The sequence below is a fragment of the Lepisma saccharinum genome, chromosome 5 (genome assembly GCF_977018435.1).
Source record: "Lepisma saccharinum chromosome 5, izLepSacc3.1, whole genome shotgun sequence".
Lineage (NCBI taxonomy): Eukaryota > Metazoa > Arthropoda > Insecta > Zygentoma > Lepismatidae > Lepisma > Lepisma saccharinum.
In genome coordinates this window covers 3,100,279-3,127,739 of record NC_139233.1, presented here as the reverse complement: position 1 = coordinate 3,127,739, position 27,461 = coordinate 3,100,279, and the positions used below count along the sequence as shown (strand labels likewise).

The following is a 27,461-nucleotide window of genomic DNA, read 5'->3' as shown; positions in this document are numbered from 1 at the left end:
TCAGCGAAGTACTGGTTGGTCACTTCCTCACTCCACAGCTTAAGGTCCAGAGGGAGCAGAAAACAAAAAGACTCCTTCAGTGTTACGCAAATGGTGGCCACAGGAGGATCTTTTTCATGGAGGAAAAAATCTTCACGATTGAAGAGTCTTACAATCGTCAAAATGACCATGTTCACATCCCAGGAAGCTCATGAAAACATGCCACGGATCCTCAGAGGCCATCATCCGCCTCAGTGATGGTTTGGTGGGGGGTTTCGTACGATGGCACAACTGACCTCCACTTCTGTGAACATGGTGTGAAAACATCTGCAAAAGTGTACCAAGCGACAGTGTTGGAGCCACTTGTGAAATCGTTCACCCGCACAATGTTCAACAATGATCCGTGGAGCTTCCAGCAGGACTCAGAACCCTGCCCACAAGGCAAAGACCACACAGGAGTGGCTTCAGAGGAATGTGCCTGATGTCATTGCTCTGGTTGATTGACCTCAGCCCATTGGACTACAGGTTGTGGTCCGTTTTGAAGGGCATGGTCCGTAGAAAGAGGCATCCAATCGATGACTGGCCTCAAAGACTTCGGGCCTGTGTGAAGGCCCGAGGTGGCCATTTTGAACAGTGATTGGTGCTCTGTGTTGGCAAGACCTGTACCTTTGTAACATCCAAATATTAATACATTAGCTTGCTCACTGTGGCTCTAGTTCACTATTAACTTTGTAACAGAATTTATGATATGACTAGGTAAATGTTGGAATTTTTCACTGATACCGACCAATACTTTCTGGAGTGAGTGTTTCATGGGATCCGCGTGCAACACTTTCACTAAGCCTATGCAGGAACATAACTTCAAAATGAAGGAGTATACAGTGTGTCCCAAAATAGTGTTTACACTCTTTGAACATTAATAACAGGGTGGGACTTTGGCATGCTGTTATAGCTTTCGCTGCGTAGTTCTTGCGAGAAATTTCCAGAATTACATAAATTTGTATACATATATAAAAAAAAAGGTATTGTACAGCACTGATATTAATTCTACCACTATTCTTTAAACAAAGGGCCATAGCCAGGAGTCCCCCTTGATGTTAGATTCTCATTATTGAAGTGGATATAGTAGCATGCCCAAAGGGGTAGGAGGGGTTGATAGGGGTCAAAATGCTTCCTTCTAGTCCAGAAAAAAAATGTCAAAAGCAGGAAAAGATAATGAAATGGGAGCTGACTACTAAAAAAAGTACAGGGTGGGAAATAACCTTTTGCTAGGGGTCTACAGTAAAAAGTAACAACAATTAAGAAATTATGGTAATACCAAATGTTACAACGACAATTGTGGTTACAAAAACAAAATTAAAAGTTAGTATGTCCGCCGTTTGCTTCTCTCACAACACGAAGACGATCAGGGTAGGAGCTCAGAAGATTCGCAAACAAGTCCGTATTCCATTCCATGTCATGAAGGACTTGTTCCAGATGTGCAAGGAGTGTTGCCCAGGAATAGTGGTCCGGTCTGCGTTCCACTATCATCAAGGACTCAACTGCATCCTTCAGAATAGCCCCAAGTGCTCCGCTGCATTCAGGTCCGGTGGGGCACCCGGCCATTCAGAACTGCTGAAGAAGTCAATGCCACTTCGCCGAAGAAGGTCTTGCTTGGGTAGCATTTGCCTTGAAGCAATGTGCATTGTCGTGAACTAACTTTTAATTTTGTTTTTGTAACCACAATTGTCGTAGTAAACATTGGTATTACCATAATTTCTTAATTGTTGTTACTTTTTCCAGCAGACCCCTAGCAAAAGGTTATTTCCCACCCTGTATATCTAACCACAACCCCTTTCAAAAATCTTCCATTGAGGGGATAAATGGTTTTTGTTGCCATTGTTGTTTACAAACACATGGTGGTACAAGTTTTTCATTTGTTCAGAACTAAAGCAAGTTACTGGTTTCGAAAATAGTTCAAATGCCACACACTAGCATGTTCTGGTAAAGCTTTTTCTTACAGGGCAACTTCACACGACATCAGCAGCAATGAGAATATTTGAAATAGACTGCAGTTGCTTTCTGTAAGTTATCCGTATTGAAAAAAAAAATCAACTGAAGTATCTTTCAGCAGCAAAAGAGTTCAAGTTATAGACGTTCAAAATGACAGCCATTGGCAGCAATATATTGTCTGCAACACTCGACAGATCGACAAACAGCAGATGTGGGGTACACGTGTTCTTCACAGTTAAAATTCTAAAATGGTTAAATCGGGAGATATGGATGGATATTTGACACATCTTATCTTTCTCGAATCAAAAATTCCTCACCTCCACCATTTTGTGTACACTAATGCCTACCGCCAGGCAGGCTGCGTGGAACTAAAAACCAACAGAATGCCTATACAAGCTCACACACTCAACGTAGACATTGCAGCTTCAAATACAAAAAGTCCAGTATTTTTTTTATTGTTTCTCTGTTATTAACATTCAAAGGGTGTAAACATTACTTTGTAACATGCTGTATTTTAAGAGGGCAACACTATTACGAGGGGAAATGTGTCTCGTTGGTCTCAACTTAAAAAATACCTTGCTTGCCCCCCCCCCCCCTCTGAAAGGAATCCTGCAGGTGTTCCTTGTCAGAAGTATATTTCCATGACTTTTCCAGGTTCTTCAGAATCTCCAGGACAGTGGGAACCCTGATTAATGCTGCATTGGTTAGTTCATCTATGCAGGAGTTGGTGGAAACTGCCACAACTCAAGTATAATTGTAAATACGTAAAGTTTTTCCTTGGATGATAAACAGCAATCCAGGCTGCGTTTTGTCTGAACAAGACACAACATGCTTCTCAGTGTTCAGACATGCAAGAACACAATATTACCTACTTAGAAGCCAAGTTGATTCTTTTACAGCTAAAGTATAACTCGTTCACCAATTCTGAACAATGGTTTTTCCTTTACTGTCTTTTAGGTTAATCACAATGATGAGAATGAATAATGATTAGTAGGGCTCGGAAGTTGAGGAAAAATCCTTTTTTTTCCTAGTGTCTGAAGACGAGGTCCAACATAATATATGTTCATTTTGGGTTATTGTAGGCCAGAAAAAGGTAGGTTTTATTTGTCCTTTTTGCCTTGTTCGGCTATTTTTGGCTTATTGGTCCTTTTTTGGCCTATTTTTAGGTCTTAACGGCTTTTTTTTGCAACTTCACCGTCTTTCGACTACGTTTTTACTGCCCATTTTCAATTCGAACGATCATCAGTTCATCACCTCTTAAACATCCTTTCTGTAGTAAAGAAATAAAAAAAAAAAAGAGAGAAATAAATATATTTGAACCATCCCTGAAAAAAGAGAAAAAATTTTGGACGACAGAAGCAGGTACGGTAGAAGCCAGCAGTGTCCGTGACTATATGTACAAGGTCCTTTAACCGTAACTTGTCTGGAAGGTTGTGCTGTAAGTGGCAACTTTCTCTTGTTTTGAAGCTTTCAGCATGTTGTATAGGACCAGACAGCACGCGTCTGCTAAGATCTCAAGTCAGATAAGGAGGTGCTGTGCAGAGGGAGGGGGTGGGGAGATTAAAACTGACGTTATTAATTAATTTGGATCACATTTATACTTCCTTTTTCAGTTTTTAGGTCACCTTTTTATATTTTTATGTCTTTTTATAGTTATTTTTTTTGGCAATTTATAGGTCTTCAACTTCCGAGCCATAATGATTAGTGAAACACATGAAGGAATGCTCATGCACAAATTGGGACAAACGAAGAACCTTCGTCAGATATATTGCATGTCCCATACTTAAAAACACTCGCCAATCAAGAAGGCTGCATCATGAAATATAGTTTGAGTTACATATATGTAAGCATGTACAGTAACACATATTACATAATTGTTAATTTCTGCTTCAAGTATGTACTGTACATCCATTACAGTACATACCAGAATGGGGAGAAAAGTTTCAAAATGAGTACCGGACTGTTTTTGAAAATCACATACCTGTCGAAGTTTATTTCACATACCCAGTCTTACCATAAATACTATCACAAGGTTTTGAATGAGATAACAGAAGGTGCTGTAACATATTGTAATAACACAGTTCAAAATGACTACCTTTAGCCCCACACATGCATTAAGTCTCTGTGACCACTCATCAATTGCATTATGCATTGTAACAAGGTGGATATCTGAAACTGCATTCACAAGAGTGCTTCTGACTGGCAATACTGGGTTTCTCTTCTTGCCAGTCATGTCTTGAAGCACAGACCACAATTTGTAGTCCAGAGGGTTGAGGTCTCGACTGCCAGATGGTCAATCTGAGGCGGAAACAAAGTCTGGCACATTCGTCTCTAGCCACTGCTGGGATTCTCAAGTCTTGTGATCTGGTGCAGAATCCTGCTGAAAGCTCCACTCCTGATCATGAAAGAGAGTGTTGCCGAGATCCTTGACCATTGTCTCCAAGCCTGTCTCCTGGTACACTCGGGCAGATCACAGGTCTCGCAGAAATGGAGCTCAGTGGTGTCATCTTAAGCCACCCCGACCACACTATGATTGAAGCAGGATGGTGACCCGTCTGGACCCTTTGCACTACCTTCTCATAAACTTGTGTGGCATACAACTAGTCATTTTGCACGTTAAAAGCCTCCTCAACAGTAAACATTTATTCATTGGTGAAGAATTTTTCTGTGCCAATTTTCTGTGCAATGTTCCAGTAGACACATTGTTTATATTGCCCTTGGACACTTTAACTCAGCTGTGAGAAAGTGACATGTATGTTGCTTGTAAACTTTCACTTCTAGGTCGCTTTGAAGCACACATGGCATGCATGTGTACACACACTTTGTACTTGGCTGCCAACTCACTTCACCAGTTGCACAGTCCTTGTGATGTGTGGCTGTCCCTGCCTGAGCCTGTCATTCATTGTTCCAGTGTTCGTGAAATTGATTGATTGATCGAGTTTATTTTACTTCGCATTTTGTGCCTCTAGGCTAATTTGCGAAGATGGGGATGAGTGATGATATGATGAAATTGATGAATGGACATTCACAAACAACCAAGCCCGAACGGGTTTTCGAACCCAGGACCCTTGGCGTTTGAGCACGATGTGCTAACCACTCGACCACAGGGTCTGGCAGTGTTCGTGAAATGCTGGATAGTAAGATACATGAACCTCTTGGTGATTCAAACCTTCTGGAGGTCTTGAGGAAAATTTTGCCCACTCACTTTCCTATAGAGTGGGCAAAATAGAGTGCTATAACAGTCACAGTTTCAGTTATCACCTCATTCCATCCTGGAAGCCCAAATAGCAATGACTCGTGCGTTCATTCAAGTTGGGGGGAGGGAGGTTGTTGACTTTGCACACCAGGTGAGGAGCCACCTTCTGAAAATGACAGTATTTATGGTAAGACTGGGTATGATAGAAACATGTGAACACGAAGTTGTACTCCATGGGTACTAATCAAAATAAGGTGTTTCCAGACTTTACTGGTTACAGATTCTTGAACAAACTGACCAAAGGATAATAAAGTTCAGAGTGCTTCAAATGTTGTGTAACCCTGACTTGATTGCTTTTAACTTGGAAACATCCTAGGTAGACATTTTTCGTTGACAAAGAAATTCCTCTTTGCTCCTCTATTTCATTTCCTTGAGCATAACACATCCCCTTGGAACTAAACATTTTGAGCTGTAGGTAACTTGCACTTATGTTTTACTGACCAGTGAAAACTCAAATTACGATGAAAGGAATTACCATATTTCTCAATACTTCTGTTTCTGCATTCGTCCTCAAAACACAATTCTCAAAAAATGGTAGTCATTCAAAAAAAAAAAATTATGGCTTCTACACCTAGTCAGCCTATAAACATGAAAATTCAGTATTTATCTTTAAATATGACCTTTTATCTTGCATGAACTTATATATCAAATAAACTATACAATAATTTAGAAAACGCAATATGATCCACTTCATACCATCATAGAGAAACTATCATTAACATTAGATACCATACAGAAAAACCAGCCACAATATATCATGCACACCAACAACAGACAAACCACCATTAATCAATATTCACTTCGTTCAGTCGCGCATGTCTGGATTGGTTTGTGTTAATTGTTCTAAACCATATGATTAAAACAATTTTGACCATTACAACACACAAAAATGCTAAAGAATATTCATAAATGACAAGTCACATTGCCCCTAGCCCCTAATTATTCACTAAATTTTAAACGATTCACATATCACACTTTTCATGAAAGCCATGTTGTGTGTGTGTATTTGTATGTATACACATACACACTTCTTACTGTTGTAACTGTTAATTTCCAAAGAAGAAGTTTATAGTATGTCCAGAAAGTAAGTTCCGTTTGCAACTTGTGCAGTAGCAGCACTGTGATCGCAAGGGTGCACATGCACGCAGTTGTTTGACCCATTGGCATGCCACAGGCTTCAGTTGAAGGCAAGATAGTAGTGCAGATGCTTCACAGTGGGCTATGAACCGATATTTGAATATGCGGAATGTGTCAACAGCTGAAATACACCACCCGACTGGCGAGGTGTATGGAGAACAGATTATGAGTGCCTCAATGGTACAGAGATGGGTGCGACAGTTCAACAAAGGGTGGAACAATTTGTATGCTGAGAAATGCAGTGGGTGATAGTCTGTGATGGCTGATAACTTGGTGTGTGCTGCGGAGAGAACAGACGATTCACCCAGTTGGCAGTTTCAGTGCATTTTTCACTAATGCGGTCCAACACCCTGTTACCTCTTGGTTATCATTGGGAATACAAAACATAGTGCTTGTTATGATAAGTCTCTGAACGGTGGTGGAAACTATGTCGAAAATTTTTAATTGGCAAATGGAACTTATTTTCTGGATGACCCCAACTGAAAGATGAAAACGGGAGAATCATTTTGATTCCAATTCCTGAAGCGTGTTCCACTGAATTCCAGTATCATGCATCCAGAGCATGTACAGAAAGACCTCAACTTATGCAAGTGGATGTGTCATAACTTCCTACGTAAAGTAAATTTACAAATGTCAGATTCCCCTCTGACTATCCACTGTGGAAAGTATTCAAGAATGGCAAAGATCCAAGCTATAGAGATGACATGGGTATAGGAAAGTTGCAGCTTCCTGCTTTGGCTTGCCCATAACCATATCGACCAAGGTATGGGAACCGTAAAACTGAGTTCCACAGCACCATGCATGTCTTTGCCTTCGAGGTCACACGTTGACCATCGAACTCAAGTTATTTCAGTTGCTGTATCATCTCTCGTAACTACCTGATGAATTCATGTTGAACTTGGAAAAATATTGGACACTGCCCCATCGATGCAGAAAGATGACCTTGTGTTGGTGTATGGACCGAGCTATATTTTAAGAACATTAATTCTCAAATCGTTGATTGGGCCACAACCTGTACATGTTTTCCACAAATATTAGCTGTAATTGATTACATTAATATGGTTTACATATGTTGAGGTCTGTCTGCAATGTAAATTAAATGGCAAAAGTGTACATAAACCAGATTACTGTTATTTATTCATAAAATAAATGAGGGCGTAACCTAGGACTCTGGTCTAGATAAAAGTAGCAACTGAAGCTGACATTGTGATCATGCATGACCACAGAAAAAGCCATCTTCCCGCCTTTGTCCTACATATTTTTTTCAGTCAAATTCAGTTCATACTACATCTCCTGTGCATGTCAAATTGTAAGGTAATTTACAACTACGCTGGGAGAAACTAGGCACTGTTGATGTCATCAGTGTTTCAAAGGCAACAGATCCCATTTCGGTAGCCTCGACAAACAATTCCACACAGGTAAAACTGCAAAAAATTTGTTGAATCCAGGGCTGGCTCAGCACGTAAATTGTTAGAGCAATGGCATGGGTTTGGACCCTGGTCAAGCCTGCAATTTTTTGCAGAAATTTCTACGTAGTGAGGATATTACCAGGAGTGAAATGTGTATAAATCACAATGGTTCAGCAAGTGACTAAATTCCCACAACTCTCAGTGAAAAATTCTCAAATACCGTACCTTTAAAGATACAGAAAGAGATTAGCCTTCTTATAATGTCTATGTACGCTCTTGCCATTTACCTAGTTTTTTAGTCTAAATATAGTGATCCCATCTTGAGCACATACTCTGCACATGGGACAACCCATATAACAAACTGCATTAAAAATATAGAATACCAAATAAGCACAGTGAATGAATGTAGGACTGATCCGACAGCAATACTCTTATTGATTTCCATGACTGAGCAATGTAGTTACTAAAAGTTAAAAGTTTTTCGCCACGTTGCCTCCTGATAATATTAACGTTATCAGTTCTGCAGTAAAATATTCATAGGATCACGAAAGAGATAATCCAAATACTAAATTAGCTGCCTACTCTAAAATTAATTTCAGCAAACTTTTCCACCATCCACTGAAATTACGTAAACAATAATAATCAGCTTTGTTGTAGAACTAAGTATTGCTTGAGAGATGTATATATGTTTCACAAGCTCTTTTCTCAGTCCCCAAAATACCAAAATCGTCTTCGAGGTGCTTCTGAACAATCTCTTTGTGTCAGCAAAGTGTGTTCTAAAATTTCTCCCGTCAAAAAAAACTACTATGATATTTCAATTTTTTTAAAAAAACAAACAATATTTGTAGTATCTTCTAGAACATTCAAGTAAAACTTCATTTTATTTTCTTTCACTGTTGTCTAAATATCTGATCGAATATAGACTTGACACCACACAAGTATTAGATATATTGAGAATTTTGAATACCATGTTGGCGTTTTGACAGACGAAATTTTGGGGCAGTTTTTGTTGACCACATATTCAGCGTGCAAAATCAATTCCAAATATGTAACTGCTAAATTTTGTCAGGATATATACTCCACAAACATTTTGCACACCTAATAAGATATTGTGACTTCAGAAAAGTCACTGGATGGTATTGTTCAATATTGATACATCAACATCGGTTCAGTCCTCAATAAAACATGACAGATGACAGTACATCAACAGCCGAGAGACATAACATTTTCCCAACAATATCCACGAAAAAACAATATGTCTGGTTCTTGTATTCAAATTTTTTAATTGTCCAAAGTGCACACTCTTTAACTGCAAGAAATTTCCAGTTTGTAAAAGTCAGCATTCAAAAAGATCTCCCCGATAACATGAGTACCACAAAACAGAGTAACGCCAGTGACATCACCAAGAATGCCATATGACACCTTCACAAGCATTTCCAGTCTCCGACATGACAAGAATCTCACCTGAAGTAGGAATCGGAGGTTTCAGGTCTTTGTTACAGAAGTCGGAGTCTCGACAACATTCGAAAATAAAGATTCCCTCTGGGGATATATTTACTTTTGCATTACCATTGCTTTGTGCAGGGCACCAAAACTCAGGTTTGGAATCTGAGAGGGCGGAGCACCTATAAAAAATACGAATGCAAAAAACAAGTTATGAGCAGTGTTATTTTACAGTTAAAAAATACAGCACCAGTTACTGAAAACTATCTTACAAGGTTAGCTAAGACTACAGGGTGCAAGCAAAGTAGGTGTGCATGGTGGAGGCAGAAAGTCAGTGCGGTTACCGTAGTGTTGAACCTTGACTGTGAAAAAAAAAATGAGAAAGGTGCAGGGAAAAGTAGAACGGCATAGCAGAGTGAGAAAGGAAGAAAAATAGAAACTTCACCAACAAAAGGAAATGATCATCTACATATGTTTACACATGCTAGATGGAAAGTTACCACGGTGCGGAGGTTGACTACGACTGACCTACCTGTAGAAGGTTTTTGCAGTACAGGCTTCAGATTCCTGTTACACATATCAGAATCCTTGCAACACTCTATGACAAACGTGTCGTTTGTATGTTGGGCATAGTGACATATTAGCGGATTGTCGGGCGGTTGGCTTAAATCCTTTTCCAAGCACCTGTCACACAAAAACACACAGACACAACGCAGATTAGGATCAATGCACCATGCACAAAAAAAAAAAAAGAAAATACTCTTAGCTAGGATGGAGGGTATAGCCAGCCCAGCTTTATTCAATGCCATAGTAACTGGTTTCACTGTCACTATACATTATGTATAGAAAAGGAAAAAGAGAAAACAGGTAATCGGGGTATGCTTGTTAGATATTTTCCTATTCAGAAACTTTCTACAAACTAGTCTAAGCAGTAAATCTAAACATTAGCAAGGTACGTTTCATTTTTTACAAAAAAACAAAGGAGAAAGGTTCTGAACTACAATGACAACACACAGACTATTAGGAAAAAAACTATCACTGCTATATTAATGAAATTCATGTTAAAAAAGATATGTTAGTAAGTCACTGGTGTTCCTCCTAAGATAGGACACTGCAAGAAAGGGTAAATTAAAAATATATATATATAAAAAATAACAGCACAAAAGTTTCAAAAGATTAGTATGTGACGTTTGTCAAAAAAAAGCAAGCCAAAAAAGTGTTTATTAACGCGCAGCCACTCATTTGAAGGGGGATTGATGGGTCAAGGCCCATCTTACCTGGCTCTACCGTGGTGGATGGGCTTAGGTCACCCACCAAATTGGGCTCGACCACGACGGATGGGCTCAGACCACCCATCTTACCTGGTTTGATCAGATCGTTGCAGAAATCATCGTCGTTGCAGCATCGTTTGTCTGGAGCAGGGTGTTTAAGCGAGCACCACACGGGAAACTCCGGAGGGAAAAACAGTTTCTTGTCTAAGCAGCTGGAGATATAAAGTAAATGCAAAGAATGTCACAACAACTGTCACCTTGCTTCTCCCATTAAATGGCTATTTGAAGCAAAAAGAAGAGAATGTTAAAATTACTTGAAGCACAGCATTACTCACCGTCAGCTCTACTGTTAAGAGAAGAGTACAATTTTTAAGTACAAATTAATATTACGTAGGAAAGAGTGTGGGGAGAAAGGCACTAGATATACTTCAAGGTAATTTTATCTTTACACATTACATTCTGTCTATATAGCTACAAAGTATAATGGCTATTAATAATATTGAACGATTCCTGAAAAGATGAACTTACTTCCCTTAAAGATTCACGAAATGTGTCTAGCTTTGAGTTTCTTACATGTAATCTTTGCTTCTAAACAATATTTCGAGAATTTCAAACAGTAACAATAAGAAAATTAAATCAGATGTAGGATGGTTACAGGCGAGTCTTTATATTATTTTTCCTCCATTGATTTTTCTTGTATTATAATATTGCGAGTGTCCCGCACCGTGGCCATCCGGTCTAAGGCATCAGGCTTTGGGCTCATACTACAGGATGCAAGCTAGTTCGAGTCTCCTTGGGAAAGGGTAACAACTTTCCTCCCGAGATTTCGGTCGTGGAGCTACGAATGAGTAGCATAAACCGGTTATGGAAACCTACAACTATGACTGGAGGGGTTGTTCTGCTGACCACACATCACCCTGCTTGGATGATCTCCAACTTTTGCTGAGGCATGTGGGAGCGAGGCCAGCAGTCGGTAGGTAAGCCCTGCCCATCACGAGCTGTTGCGCCACGGGTTAAAAAAAAATATGAATGCATTAATTAAATTTCAATTTTGTAAATAATAATAATAAAAAAATGTAACAAGTACCAAAGTTCTGCATCTCTCTCCTCTGATTTTCCTAATATTATTGCCATCATATGAGATGCAGATAGTAGGTGTAATGGTTCTGCATGTTTATTTCTGTTATATCTTGTTGATAAAATATTGAAAAAACTGTTAATGTTCACATCTACGCTTCATCATGCACACTGTTCCTCACTTGTACAAAACTGTTTGAAGCAGTCGAATTACAATACTTAAAAGCAAGTATTATCTGCCAGAAACACTACTAAAACAAAGCAAACTATACGATGCTTCTATTATTTCACATAAATCTTGTTGGCACAAGGTGCAAGTTGTGCTTTATCATGCGAGTGTCACAAAATGCAACTGTAATGTTAAATTGTTGAGGAAAATAAATTTGTGGCAGCTAAAGTACAATATTTCTATTATTAACTTTAACATGACCTACTTAAGTTTATATGATTTAAAGAAATTAGCATTTACACAAATTGACATTTTTTATGCTACTTTTACAAATGTCAGCACTTAGAAATTATACTTTTAACAGCAAACATCCTCAGTGGCACACACAACTTTGTGGATGCTGAACTAGGTATCCAAGAAAAAAAACACTAATTGCTTTCCAACCGAGGTTTCCAAATAAATTATGTACTATTTTAGTCACTGCTTCCTGTGCCAAATTAACTGGCAAATCAGAACAAATCTTTTGGCCCATAATGTCTTATGGTAAGTACTACGTATATTTCCTAGCTCAGAATTAATAGAACAGTGATGTGCCTGGACATTACACACAATATGAATAGTAAATGTTAAGGAGACATATCTTTGCTACAGTGGACTCAACACGGCCTTAAAAAGCCAAAAGAGAGGAAACCTGCCATTAACTGCATTTCCAACATATGCTAGGATTCTTACATTCCTGCGTTATGTACAATTCTTGTTATGAAGTATATTCCATTCCATATTTCTCCACACTTTTCTTTATGTGCATACATATATTATTATCCCTCCAAAATAATAATGCTGTTCACCTTAACATATTCCAAAGATTCTATAAAACAAAAATAAATGAAGAGGATAAATAGACAACATAGTAACTCATAAATTATAAAAATCTACCACTAACTTACATAGACAAAACAAATGTGTTTCATTTATTGTATTTCTAAAGATCCAGTGAAATACTTCCAAAATAAGTCACGCAGTTTCAAATTTCAGTAACTGCAGGAACTGGCACATTACTGTCTCATTGTATCATTCACACAATCTTGCTATAGATCAACCACAAGGAAAAAAACCTTGGGACGAGAATTCCCCACGCAGCTTTCCCTTGTTCCCTCCACCTCGAGCCATAAGAGAGCATTGTCCACTTTCCCCCTCCCCTTCTCGTGGGGGTACCGTGCACAGGAGCCGCGGGTCTGCACAAGTTGTTTTGCTCGTGGTTCCACTATACATTACATTGTTGCATTTTCTTCTGTACAGAAGAATATATTTTCCCACAATGCAATGTGTCTGGGATGTGGCAGAAGAAACAAGAAACAACCGAATAATTTTGAAATAATGTCATTTCTTTTTTTTTTTTTAGGGGAACCAGATTTTTTAGCGAATCCAAATGGAATGTATAAAAATAATGTCGCAGTTTATCAGATTACTTCAGTACGAAACTGGTATAGGAAAAAAGATACAATTGTCTTCGATGAAGCATGAATCTCAACACAATAATTACTGATCTAGATTCCATTACGAGATTTAGGTAATATTTCTCAGTGTCTCAAACACATTTTTCTTTCTATATATTTTTTCTGCTTCCAAACTAATGATAAATTAGGAAGTCACTTGATACCCAATGTATAAGACATCAAAAATTATTCTTGTTAGCATTTGCAAACATTTGATAATGTTATTGTATTTTAATGATCTATTTCCACTCATAATTTATCTTGCTTACGTGCACTCTGCAATTTGATTATTACAAACATGATGGAAAATGTTCATCTTATCTTGAATCTTGTAAATGCAGGAGTGTCGCCATTTTTAAAAAATACTTCTTGAAAATGGGCAAATTCCATTATTTCTCTGACCAATGAATTTTTAACTTCATTGTAACTATGAGTACAAATTAATACACGACAACCCACTAGATTATAGGATTGGTGTACCAGAGCACATTCAACACAACGAAAAACTCCAAGATTGAATATTCTCAATCGTATAATGTGCTGTTATTGTAACAGGAATTCTTAAAATTTTACCTAGTTTCATATTAATACTGCTATGCAAAAATATGTAGGAAACTTTGGTAATTGCTCTATACCCTGCTCAGAGGAGATATCTGATTGGTCCAGTAGTTGAAATATGTTTAACCAATCCAGAAGATCAATGAGTGTTTTAGCACAGTAAGTAATACGAGAGCTGTGGCAAAATCGGCTGCTAAATTCACAGTGATTTATGTGTGTGTGTGTATTTAAACAGTTTTGTAACAATTTAGTATAAAAGATGTATTTGTATACTCTCAACCAAGTTGCAAGTTTACTGACAAATATTTAAAAAAAATGTTATTTATATTTATTGATTAACAAAACTTAACCAATAAAGTTATTCTCGATTTAACTCTCCTTAGAAAGAAAAACTGTTTTTTTTTATCTTTCAAATGTCCAGTTCCAAATATTCAATAAGGTAAATATATTTTAAAGACATAGTTCCTCCTTGTATTAAGATGAGGTTGATCTTTAAATATTCAAAGTCGTTTATCCACTATTAACAAGTTTAATTGGGATAAATATATTGATCACACTACAGATGGGTTCCTAATAAACACTAATATTGCATGTTTAAACATAGAACACCATCTCTACGCTTGGATGCTTATGGATAATACTTAGCTGTATGAAATCCAAAATGGCGATTTCTGGCTTCAATTGTATCACCACTAATGCAGTTTGTAAAAATGAAGAAAGTGACAACTTTAGGAGATCATCATGCTTTATCTGATGTCATAAAAAACTTCTTTTTGACATAAATATGTCCTTTAGTACTGTAGATCAACCTTTTCTACAAAATTTCTTCTGTTTCCAGCCAAATGAGCAGCTTAAAAAATATGCCCTGTTTAATCATGAAGCCAGTCTCCAATGTTACCAGCTCCTCACACATCTTCACTACCATAGACACAATAAAAATTTTTGTAATGCTAAATATTAAGATTTTAAACATTTTGTGGGAATGAATAGTCTGCATTGGTCTTGCCAGCATTCATCAGTGTGTGTTACCTGCATGGTCAAACACTGAAGGGGAATGTATTGATGTTTTTTGAAGTGTTAAGCTGACTAAAAGCTTTCACCTCATAAGATTGCATTCTAATGCAGAAATAAAGGAAACACAAATCCCAGTTGCAGACAACGCTTATGCATAGTTGCTTCCACTGCACTAGGGCCAAAAAGTACTATATATTTGTACACAAAGCAATAAAAATTAACATAATAAAAATCACATAATTGGACGTTTCACAAATACACTAGTCTTAGGATCAGACTATTCTTGTTGTTGTAAGGTCATATTTTGGCAACCAAGTTGTCAGCTTTAATGCATAAATGCTGTGCAGGGTTGCTATGATTTTTTGATTATGAAATTCCTTGACTGTTACAGGTCTTTCACATAGGTGTGCGCAGAACCTCTGATTAGGGGGGGGGGCAAAAACCTTAATGAAAGTTCAGTCTGAAAAGAAAAACCTATCTTTATCTCACAGTTTAAGTTTTATTGCATCGATGGGTGTAAATTTACAATGCATTACAGACAACAAATTGAGAGCGAAGTGAACAAGACAATTTTCAGATACAAATTTTTGCAAAATGAAAAAAAATATTGATTTAATATGGCACAAAAATGTTCATGGAGCATCATGGCATTCTGTTTTACATTTTTTTCTATTTACATCTTCAGCGTCCATGGCCAATTCCCGCCAACCCCTAGCTACAGCTCTGAACTTGACAAGACTGCAAGAACAGCAGAAATTGCGAGCGAAGCGAGCAAGAAAATTTTACAAAATGTATTTTTATTTGTATAAAATTTGAAATCGAGGGGGCAATTGCAGCTCTGTACCCCTCCTGCAGATGCTTTTGGCCATCTGGAAGAAATAATGCAAGAAAGACGTGAAAACTAATTCCATTTTGAGTATCCTTTTGTCCTGCTACTCTTAGATTCTGCTAGTCTTGCTTTCCTTTACTTCCATGTTTGCCCCTAAAATAATTTCCATCCAAGGTTGGGGGGCAATGCCCCCTGACCCCCATGGTTGCACCACTGCACCCCTTCCCCTGTAGTTGCTTTGAACTTTCATCGGCTTGAAAATATTTCGTTCTCTCTAAGAGAATAATTTTGTTTAATAATGACGATAAGATTCATCTATCCTAAATTTCTAGGTGAAAATATAATAATATAGGGGCATGATGTCTGGAAGGGGGTCAAGGATGACCACATCTCCCCCTTACAAAATTAATAACATCAAAGTACATTTTCACACGTATAATTTGATTTCAGTCATTATAATTTACATTAATTATTATAATGTGGATGCAGGAATGTGATAATTTCAAATTCAAGAAGTGTTTTTGAGGGGGTAATATGCCCCATGGTAAAATACCTTGCTTGTTCCTCCGTGGAAAAATCTGTGGATGTCCATGATAAGGGGTGCATGCCTATGGTTTTCCAGTCCAAAAATGAAATTTTTCCAGACACGGTTTTAATCATGATTTTTGCTATTGAGCCTTGTGTTTTTAAATTAAATATATAATCTGTTAATTATTATGACTTCACAACTTTTCTTTAGCAAATTTCATTCTACACACACAAGAACACGTGAAAATTCTAAGAATAAAATATAAAATTACAATCGGCATCAAATGTCTTGGGTGCTACAAACGTGCATCTAGCCTTCAGGCTAAGGTAACAGAGGTACATGATTTTACCGTAACAGATCTCCACAATATAAAACAGAAAACAATCGTAAACCATACACAATTTTTCAATTTGTGGTAGATTTATAGTGTTGTAGAAGATGCTGCATTTTTGCTTACATTTATAAGTAAACAGCATCTGGAGAAATTTTTGTTGCATATAGGAATTCTATAGGAAATGCCAACAAGACTAAGATCTATAAAATAATATATGATAATATCATCTTCACCAACCTTTCCCATAATTATGATCATATTGTAAATGTACTTTAGTTATCAATCAGATATCTGGACTGCAAGTTTTACTTCGATATTCTTTCTAATATCTAGTATCGTAAAAGTGAAAATTTATTACAGAAATTCGAAGGAAACAATATATTCCACAAAACTGAGATTCATAGGAATGAAAAAAACAAGTTTCTAAACTGAATCTTTTTTGGGAGTGGAATCACAAGAACCAAATCCAGAAGTGGAAGTGAACTGCTTGTTCATTTTGCAACTTTTTCTCTTGCAGACTCCAAAATGCACATACATTTCAGACTATCTGCAACATTCCCTGACAAGCAAAATTCAGTTTTCCAGCAAAAAATATTTACTTTGGTGATTCAAGAAGAAATTTAATTGCCTTGATTTGAATACAAGATATTCCAGAATGTAATACATAAGACCTGACCATATAGAAAGATATTTCATGTTTTTGTGTTGGTAGTTTTTGAAATATTCTCATGTAATTTGCTGTAACAGTGAATACTTAGCATGTTTGGTATTATCAATACTCGTGTAACAAGGATGAATAAGGTTTCAAGTTTGTAAAAACCTAAAATTCATTAAAGCACTTTCGATACATTTATGTGACAATGTATCATATTTTGAATATTTGTTGTAACTGTTTAGTATTTAATTCTTAATGACCTTACATTTCATTCTGTTTATGGTTCTACCATGAATCTGCATGGGCAATCTACAAAGATGTATGGTCCAGTTTTTTCTTGGTCCACTTGCACTAAAAATTAAACATATTAAATTCCTTCATGTTGAGCCCCCTTGGGATTTTGTACTGTACTGTATATGCAAATGCATTTTTCTATTCTTCAAGTTAAACATGGCAATTCAGTCATAATGTTCGGAAAGTGCAGGGATTGTATGTCATGTGACTTGGATGGTGCACACAGCAATACTCACTTCATAACTGACAGCATACGGGATATATATATGGTCGATTGAATTTGTCACTTTTGTTTCATTTTAACTTAGCTGAACAGTAATAGTAAGTACACACAACATGCATAACATTTCCCCCACTTCAGACACTTGATATCAATACAGCAAGTGTAAGATGCTGTGATGTTACTAATAACTAGGAAGGCTTTGGTAACTTTCATACATGTGGCTTAAGGTTGTGAGGTATGGCTTCGTAGAGGTGTACATTTATATCCTTTATGTCAAAATGAGTGTGAGCATAGTAGAAAGATGGCGATGAGCTTTAGACACTGGAGTTCTCCGCACATTTCACTTGTAAGCAGATTATTAAAATTTTCATTAATAAATGTGTTCCGACTCCCATGTAATTCTTAGCACACTTGCACACATGCCGTTCTTTCATCGGGATAGTTCCAAGACAACACCAACGCCGACAGCGAGTTTTGTACACACACCGACAAATTCAGGGTTCTCGCCAATATCTTGGATGGAAAAATGAACGAAGTGATTGACAAAGCCTGAAAAGCGCAGATGGCTCCTCCCTGCTTCAAAACAACTCCCTCCTTGACACAGCAAAAAAAAATTATGGCTTGGATCTGGGTCCTCCTTTTCATTGCCCGAGGACTTTTGATTTTTCGAGGGGAGCTCTAGCCACATACCAACCCTTCGATGGTCCTTCCAGGAAATTTGTCGTGTACAGCTGTGCCATTAACCCCAATTGGTTTCTCGTGCAGACAATATCGAGGTTGGGGGCACCATCAATGTTATCAGTGCACGTGCATATGCACTTACAGAGAATAAAGAAAGCTTGCCGTTCAACAACTTCCAAGATTTTTACTAATCAGAGCAATGTGTTGGCAATTCTTCATAACAGCTAGCTCTTCTTCAACCCTTCTCCTTTCCAACCATGTGCTTTGTGCAGTTACATTGGGTAAAACTTTCCTTGAGTACTTAGAAAAAAGAATCCATCCACAAGTGTCAGTACAAGTATACTGCCACCAGGCTGCCTAGATATTCCGCTTGCTCAGTTCCTTGCATTTCATGAACAAAACTGCACCTCTCCTCCTTAATAACCAACACATCAGTGTGAGAAAGTTTTTTGTACTTTATTAAAAACGGTCCTTTACAGGTCCTGAAAAATCGACGTGCCCACTTTATGATGTCTTTTTACAGAGTTATTTGAGGTGGTGAACACTCAACCTCACTCAACTTTATAGCACAATTCACAGTGACCATAAGCAAGTATAGGATCAAAAGGTGGGAGTTTATTACCAATATCTTTCGTGCTTTAGCTAGTACATTAGAATAATACTAGTTGTAGGCAGGAAGAAACATGTAAGAATCATGCAACTGCTAATATTCTTCCTTGTCATTGTCTACTTCAAATGCAAAACACTGTTACTATTTTGTGAAATAATTATGAAATTGGCTTTGATCCTGCAAATGAAAGTTTACAAAACTTGATTACACTGATGTTTCACATAATGGGGATCCTATTCCTTGTAACAATATGTTTGAAATGAATGTAAGGTATTCTTCATGCTTTGTCAATATTACAACAACCACTTATGCATGTATTATCTGTTGAAGATCAAGATGTGCACTCTTAATTACATTTTCTTTCACTCCTGTATATCTGCCAAGGGAAGTAAGCACCACAACTAATTTTACAACTTTCAGTGATGTAACGGCCCACACTTTCTTGATCCGGTCGTGAGTGGGGGTGATGTGATAAGCATCACGCCCCTGACTGCCTTTACCCCCCAGGTACGCATGTCATTCGACACTGGGTGGGCGCCGGGGCCGCTTCCAACATTAGAAAAGTTCCCGGATTTGAACTTGCTGGGGGATCGAACCCAGGACCTTTAGCATGGTAGTCAGATGCATTACCGACTGAGCCACCTGCAGTATTCAAATTTGCAGAGGGTAAAATTCCCAGTGACTGTTCGAAGGCTTTTTTGTTTTGTTTATATTGCTTTTGTTTCATCAGTGTGTACTTGAAAACAACACTTTGGTATAAAAATGCCACTGATAACATAGCCTTCACTCTGTCCTACATGCCTTTGCGATATGATGAAATGAACAAATAACTTGGCTGTAGTGGCTATTGCAGGAAGTAGATTTAACAAAACGTTATTTTTCAAATGATTTGAACAAAGTCATCTTGGGAAAATGAAAACATAAAAACAGAAATATACGTTTTGTTGTTTCATTTCTCAGTGAAAAAAAAGACTGTGTAGATATGTCTTTTTATTCCAGAATCAACGAATGAGACACTTGCAGTGTACAGTTGTATTCAAAGATGAGTGCACCTATATTCACTCAACTGTTTTGCACAAAGTGAGGTTCAAGAATTATACCCTCAGCACAAAAGCTATGCCATGTCAGTGTATAGGATGCAGGACAAGTGACAATTTGTGATGCAAAATTTGAATATTCTGAACCTGATATCATCAGAAAATAAAATAATTTCTGAAATTACCAGACCTAACAATAACACACACAGTTATATCTTAATTTGGTCTTCAACAATTTGCAGATGAACGTTTTTAAAATCTGACAATACTATTCCAAATTTCACACTTCGTAATAATGTTCTAAAATTTGGGGAAAAAATTATATTTAGAATGCAAGAACTTTTGACTTGCTGGAAACCTGCATAGAAATTTTGAAGAATGTGAATATACACCACAAAACTATACAGTGCATTCATTTTGGCTCTGGGCCGAGATAGCACGTCACATGGTGCAGATGCCAGCATTTTCATCCGCGTAACGTCTCGCTTATTTACGCACATATCTTGTAGACAATTATATTTATATTGCATAACAAGTACTAAGCACAGTTCATTAGCTGATGTTTCAAATTACCTTCTCCTTCTTCTGACCCTGTCAGACAAAACACTGTCGACTTTGGCCAATGTTTCTGTATTTATACTATGGGACATCATTAGTCTGTGGTATGGGATTTCTGTTACACAACTTTTCCTTACAATACGCAACAGATGACACTAAACAATCTTCAATGTTTACACTTTTACATTCTATGTTCTGTTCATAATTCAATTTGACATTTTCGAGCGTATCCATATAAAATCCAAATAATTGGTATTGATAAATCAGATAAAAGAGAAAGTAAAGATATAGGAAATGGAATTTTTAATCTTATCAGATTTTTATATAATATGTTTCGTTGGTGAGAGAATTGATCACATTCCAAAAATAAATGTTGGGCATCTGGATTATCTTTACCACATGTACAATTTTGTTGATGTATAATTCCTATTTTCGCTAAATGTGCTGGTGTACGTACATGACCAGTTCGCAATCTATTAATAAAAACTATAACCTGTCTTGGAAGAGGACATCTGTGGAACCATGGTTGACTTGCATCAAATTCCGCCAGCCATCTATATGTATGACCTACCATCGTCAATTGTTCCTTGCACCAAATTTTCCAGTGATTTTTTATTTTAATTTTAACTCTAGGTAATAGATCTGTATAAGGAAGTCTGATGAAAGATATTTAAGGTAAATCCCTTGCTCTCTTAGCGTACATATCTGCCATATTATTACTCTGGTTAATGTGATGTGCCTTGACATATGTAAACTGAACAGTAATATTTTTGGATTGTGCTTGTTGAGTTAATTGTATAATCAATATAATGAAAATAGATTGACGACATAGTTGAGGATATGATGATGTTAGTGCCTGTAAGACACTTAACGCATCTGTTAGAATGAGTATTTTTTTATAGTTATTTTGTATGGAATAAATTAATGCACGGTAAATAGCATAGCATTCTGCTGTAAAAATTGTAGTGTCTGCTGGTAACCTAAATATTTGGTGTTGATTCATTTCAGGAATATAAAACGCACAACCTACATCCTGAAATTTTTTGGAGCCATCAGTATATATGAAAATTAAATCTGGCCATATTTCTCTATACCGAGCGTGCTGACCATGATCTAAAAATTGGACGTTAGCCTGAGCATAAAGAGGCAAATCTAATTTATATACTGGAGGTGAATGATATGTGAAAGAATTTTGGTACGCGTCAGGATCCATACAATAACAATGAAGAAAATAAAATTTCGGGTTGACCGGATCTATAACATTCATAATTGCCCACTGTTTTTGTGTTTCAAATAGCAAATTAAATGGATGATTATGATTCTCCCAGGTTTGAAAAAGAAATTTATTTGTTAATTGTTTGCGCCGATGAGATAGAGCCATCTCTCTATTTTCCATATAAACACTTACGTTTGGACTAGAATTCATCAATCCAGAGCAAATTCGTAATGCTTTGCGTTGTAGTACATCAATTTTTTGTAACTGTTTTGAGGACGCACCACCGTAACTGAAAGCCGCATACTCAAATAAGGAACGAAAGCAGTTTCTGTAAAATAGTAACATAATTGTGGGTTGACTGCCCCACTTAGTAGTTGCCAATCCACGAAGAATGTTTAGGACAGATTTCCCTCTATTTATTAAATAATCTATATGCAGTTTCCAATTATTTTTACGATCGAAATGAATTCCTAAATATTTACATGTAGATACCACTGGGATGTCAGAAATATGATTAATATTATTAGGAAATACATTTTGGCTACGAGAATTAAAAATCATAACTTGAGATTTATTAAGGTTGAAAGATAAACCTACTTCATAAAACCATGCTTGAAGTTTATGTATTAAACGTGTCATGTCTATTAATCCCTGTGTTGCTTGTGGAGTAATTCTGTAAAAACAGAAATCATCTGCATACTGAATAAGTTCAAAATCCTCCAATTATTCATTGTGTAGAGACTGTGTGTATATATTAAATAGTATAGGACTGAGTGGAGCTCCCTGTGGAATTCCTGTAGTTGTGAATCTAGGCCCCTGGATAGAATTTTGAAACCAGGCAAAAATTTTTCGATCAGCATATAAATTCCAAATCAATCTGGGAATCATAGGAGATATATCTATTCTTTCTAGTAATTGACAAAGTTGCATCAGTGGTACAGCATCATAGGCTTTTTCCACATCGATAAATAAACTATAACAATAGGAATTCATAACAATGTTATTTTGAATTACAGCATTGAGAATTGCAATGGCATCTTGACTACTATGTTGTAATCTGAAACCAATTTGCGTAGGGGGAAAGAATCGTTGTTTTTCTAAATTCCACATAAGACGTTTTTGTAGCGTGCGTTCGAATAATTTTTCCAATACTGAAATTAGAACTATTGGTCTGTAGGAACGGGCATTTGATGGTGGTTTATTCGACTTTAATATAGGAATTACTACATGTGTTTTCCATTCTGAAGGTATACTACCCCCGGTATATGTTTTATTGTATATAGCGACTAAAATATCAAATCCCCTTTTAGGTAAGCTCTTTATAGCTTGGTATGGAATTCCATCCATTCCTGGTGCTGAATTTTTAACTCTATGTAGTATATTATGTAATTCTATGACAGTCACAGCTGGAAACTCTCTTGTAAAAATTTGTTGTGGAACCAGAGGAGATTGATATTCTATATTTACTGAAGGAGGTGCAATCATGGAGAGAAATTCATTTTGCCAGGTTACATCAATTGTCTGTTTCCTGCTTAGTTTCGGGTGTCTTAGAGAATTAAATTTTTTCCAGACGAGTTTTATAGGTTCAGCATTTCCTAAAGAGTTACAATAATTTATCCAGGCTATTTTTTTGGCTTTTTTGAAAGCTTTTTTAGCAAGAGCCTGACTTCTCTTCCAGGCAATTTTGTGGGTAATTGTGGGTCTGCTAGCAAATGTTTTCTCATCACGTTTATGGTTCTGTTTAGCAGTCTCGCATTCTGGTGTCCACCAATATAATTGTGGGAATCTATGTGTATCTTGCCCTTTTGAACGTACACCTACGATATCCAGAGTTTTTGTAATTAGTTGTATAAATTGAGAATACGAGATATCAGTATTAGATCGTAAATTTTCTGATAATATCAAGGAGTCAATTGTTGTGGAATACAATGACCAATCAATAAGGTTAGTTTTCCAGCGTCTAAGGAGAGGTGTATTTCGCGGGATCTGTACATTATACATAAATCTTCCTTGAACATGTATGGGTAAGTGATCACTTCCACGCATATCCTCATCCACAAAAAAGGTAAGTTGGGGGAAAATTTCATCAGACACTATGGTTAGATCTATCACAGAAGGATTATTTCCGGATCGAGGAATATGTGTTATGGAACCATCATTAAGTATGATAAAATTACTATTTTCTATCCAGTCCACTAAAATCTGGCCTAAATGATCTGATCGTGAACCGCCCCACATTGGATGATGCCCGTTAAAATCTCCTACACAAATATAAGGAAGGGCCTGGAATATTGTCCAGAATACCTTGAAAATCTTGTAGTTGTATTTTTGAGATAACGAATTCGAAGGTATGTAAAAATTAATAATACTGAAATAAAAGTTTTGTATTTTTATGCGCACTGCTATGATTTCTACATGATATCTGTTTACTATATTAATTTTTGGGTATAAAAAAAGAGTTTGGTGGGCCACACTCTCATGAATGTGTATGCTCACACCTCTTTCATTGTGTTGAAATGGCGAACCTATAGTATTATAATATTTTAGATTGTAATTCTCGTATTGCTTTCCTTTAGTCTCTTGTAAACAGAGAATTAAAGGATGGTATTCCTCAATTAGTTTATTTAATTCGATTTTACGTGCGGAAAAACTATTTATATTCCACTGAATTAAAAATTCCATTCCCTACAATATACTATTAATTTTTTCCCCTTTGATTCCTGGATTTATGAAATTAAGTTTTGTAAAACAGTCAAGAGATTCCCTGTTAGCTCATGAATATGTTTAAGTAGTGGTTGTTGTCTTCTAAGTTCCGATATATTTATTAGTGCCTACCACAGCTCTGGCAAAGTTTGCATTAACGATTTATACAGTGCCTGAAGATTTTCCGCTGGAGGATTTGAAATGATCTGTCTATTTGATGATCTACGCTCATGTAGATGTTGCTCAATGTGGTTAGATCCAGACTGGGGTTGCGCATTTCGTCCAATTGGGGGTGATGGCGTATTCTCCTCGTCTTCGGATAAACTGTCAAGTGATGAAGATTCATAAAATAGCTCTTTAGGTGGTTTTGGAGTTTCTCGTGTCCATATATTACTTCTACGTGAGTGCAGCCCATCTTTGCTCACACTCGTGTGATTTTTCTGTTTTCGCATTGAGGGTTGCGAGGATGTAACTATTTTAGGATTTATTGACTCTCTAGTTGTCACAGATATTAATGGACTTGCCATTGTACATTGGATGACCTCAGCGTGAGAGGGGAGCGGTGGAAATTGTTTAGCAGTTAATGGAGGTGCCAAAATGTCTCTTCTGGTTAGAGGTGGTTTATATGTCCCCAATATTTTTGCCTTAGCTTCAAAATAAGATAAGTTTTCCTCCGCCATCCGCGTCTGTATTTGCTGTTCTATTTGTCGTTGAGGGCAATCTGGGGATGTAGCTCTATGATTACCTCGACATATGACACAAATAGGAACTTCTGTGCAGGAATCTCCATGTTTTTCTTTTCCACAGTTGATGCAGATTGCTTTTGAACGGCAGTTCTTAGTTTGATGCGCATAACGGAAACAGTTTTGACATTGTAAGACAGACCTCGTTCTAGGTCGGACCTCGAAAATTTCACTGTTTACTAGTATTCTTTCTGGTAAGACATTACCCTGAAAGGTTAGGCATATTAATTTTGTGTCTCTCAGATCGAAAGAACCCGTATTATTCCATACTTTCTTCTGCATACGCCTTGCGCTGATGACTGGGATCGCCGATTGCACTCCATCCATAATGTCTTGTACACTGATATCTATGCCAACTCCGAAAATAAGACCGTCTCGCTGTACAAGAGCTTGAGGAATTCTAGCTCGAACCTGTAAATCTTTATGATACATTTCGTTTTGTGTGAAAGCATTTGCAGCTTTTGCATTTGGAAAAGTCACACGGACTCTATTTTTACCACACTGTTCGATCAATTCTATGTCTAGTCCTGCCTTTCGAAATTTATTCCCTAAACTGCCACCGGACAGTTTTCCTATATTTTTTCCTGTTCCCTCTAACAGTACTATATATGGACCTGATTGTGCATTGTCATATGTGTACTGTCGTGATGGAGAATTTTCATTCTCGTTCGATCGGATGATTTTATCTGGTTGGGCAGTTGATTCTGAATCCGCCGATCTCTTTTTTGCACGATGTTCTTGTTTTTCTTCCTCCCCTTTCATGATAGCATCCTCGTCATTCACTCTTGATATATTAGTCTGTAGAAAGACGGGAGTTTAACCACCGCTTAATGCTAATAGGGTATCAGCAGCACATAGGGTTGCTTCTTCCCCCATTACACTGATTAATAGCGTTCAGGTGAGTCAGTTTATCGTTACCACTACTATACTCTTATTTACACAAATACACACACTAAGTTAATAAATCCAAATTAATTTTCACTTTGAATACCTCTCAAGAGGTATTTTATAGTCAAACACGTAATAACTACGAAATAAAAACCGGATAACACAATCACGATCCGAAAAACCTCGTAGCCGAACACAAGCTCAACGCCATTTTTTTTCTTCAAATTACCTTGCACATGAAGCTTCTTATACACTCTGTAAAAAAAATAGCATCACTTCATTATTTTTGGTCGTCAGAATTTCGCTCGTGAATTATCAGTTGTTTTATTGATTTAATTCGACTTGTCGATTTGTTTTCCTAACAATTATATAAAACACTATATCTGTACAATATGTTTTTATTATTTAAGTCATAGTTACATACATAATGTACTTGACAGAACTAATAACAAAATTATTGCAAATATAGCTTGTGGAACGTTTTTGCACAAAGACAATTTTTACAAGTAAAAAGACTGAACAAAGGTTTTACATGCATCATGATATGTCAATTTGAACTGATAGTAAGTAAATACATTGACTAGGACTTAGTGTGGCCACCCCTGGCCTTCCTAAATGCTTTGAACCTTCGAGGCATGCTATGAATGTGATTTTGACAATATTCAACCTCAATTTCATTCCAAACATGTACAATTGCTGCCATAAGTTCCTCTTTTGACCTGTACGTCTGATTACCAAGTTTTTTTCACATCATAGCCCACAGGTTTTCTATAGGATTCATGTCTGGAGTGTTGGGCGGCCACCAAAGTCTTTCAATATTCATATTATGAAACCAGTTATTCACCACCTGAGCACAGTGAGAGGTTGCATTATCGTCTTGAAAAATAAAGTAGTCCAAATTCTGTCCAGGAAAATGATTTCCTGCAGTTTGTAGAACTTTTCGATTCAGGATTTCCAGATATTGATCAGCCTTAACGGTCCATGTGCAAATATGCATCCTGCCAATCCCTTTTGCAGAGAAACATGCCCAAATCATAACACTGCCACAAAACATTTCAGTTTCTAAACTACAAGATTTTGCAAGTTCTTCTCCCTTCCGCATCCACAGTTTAACTGAGCTGTCATTCCCCAGCAATTTAAATCGTTTTTCATCAGAAAATATCACATGTTCCCAATCTGTATCATTCCATGCGCCATAACGTGTGACAAACTCACGTCTAGCTTTTGCATGTGCGTCAGTTAGTCTGTTTTTTTTTTTACGTGGGACGTGTTTAGAAACACCCTGTTTCTTTAGTCTGGATACTACAGTAGCATGTGTAAGATTAACTCCCACCTCATTTTGAAGTTTATATGCAATTTG

The 27,461-nt window shown here is 37.0% G+C and overlaps 1 protein-coding gene across 3 annotated transcripts in view; it reads right to left on the bottom strand.

Moving 5' to 3' along the window:
* babo (TGF-beta receptor type-1 babo) overlaps positions 1-27,461 on the bottom strand; it is a 75,221-nt gene that overhangs the window by 31,658 nt on the left and 16,102 nt on the right. Inside the window, exon 3 of one of the 3 annotated variants that reach the window (XM_083121987.1) lies at positions 10,494-10,699. In XM_083121987.1, coding sequence (XP_082978113.1) covers positions 10,494-10,699 — 206 coding nt within the window. Of the gene's footprint in view, positions 1-9,237; positions 9,399-9,748; positions 9,901-10,493; positions 10,700-27,461 lie in introns of all 3 variants that reach the window. The other 2 variants (XM_083121989.1, XM_083121988.1) reach the window with 2 other exon arrangements.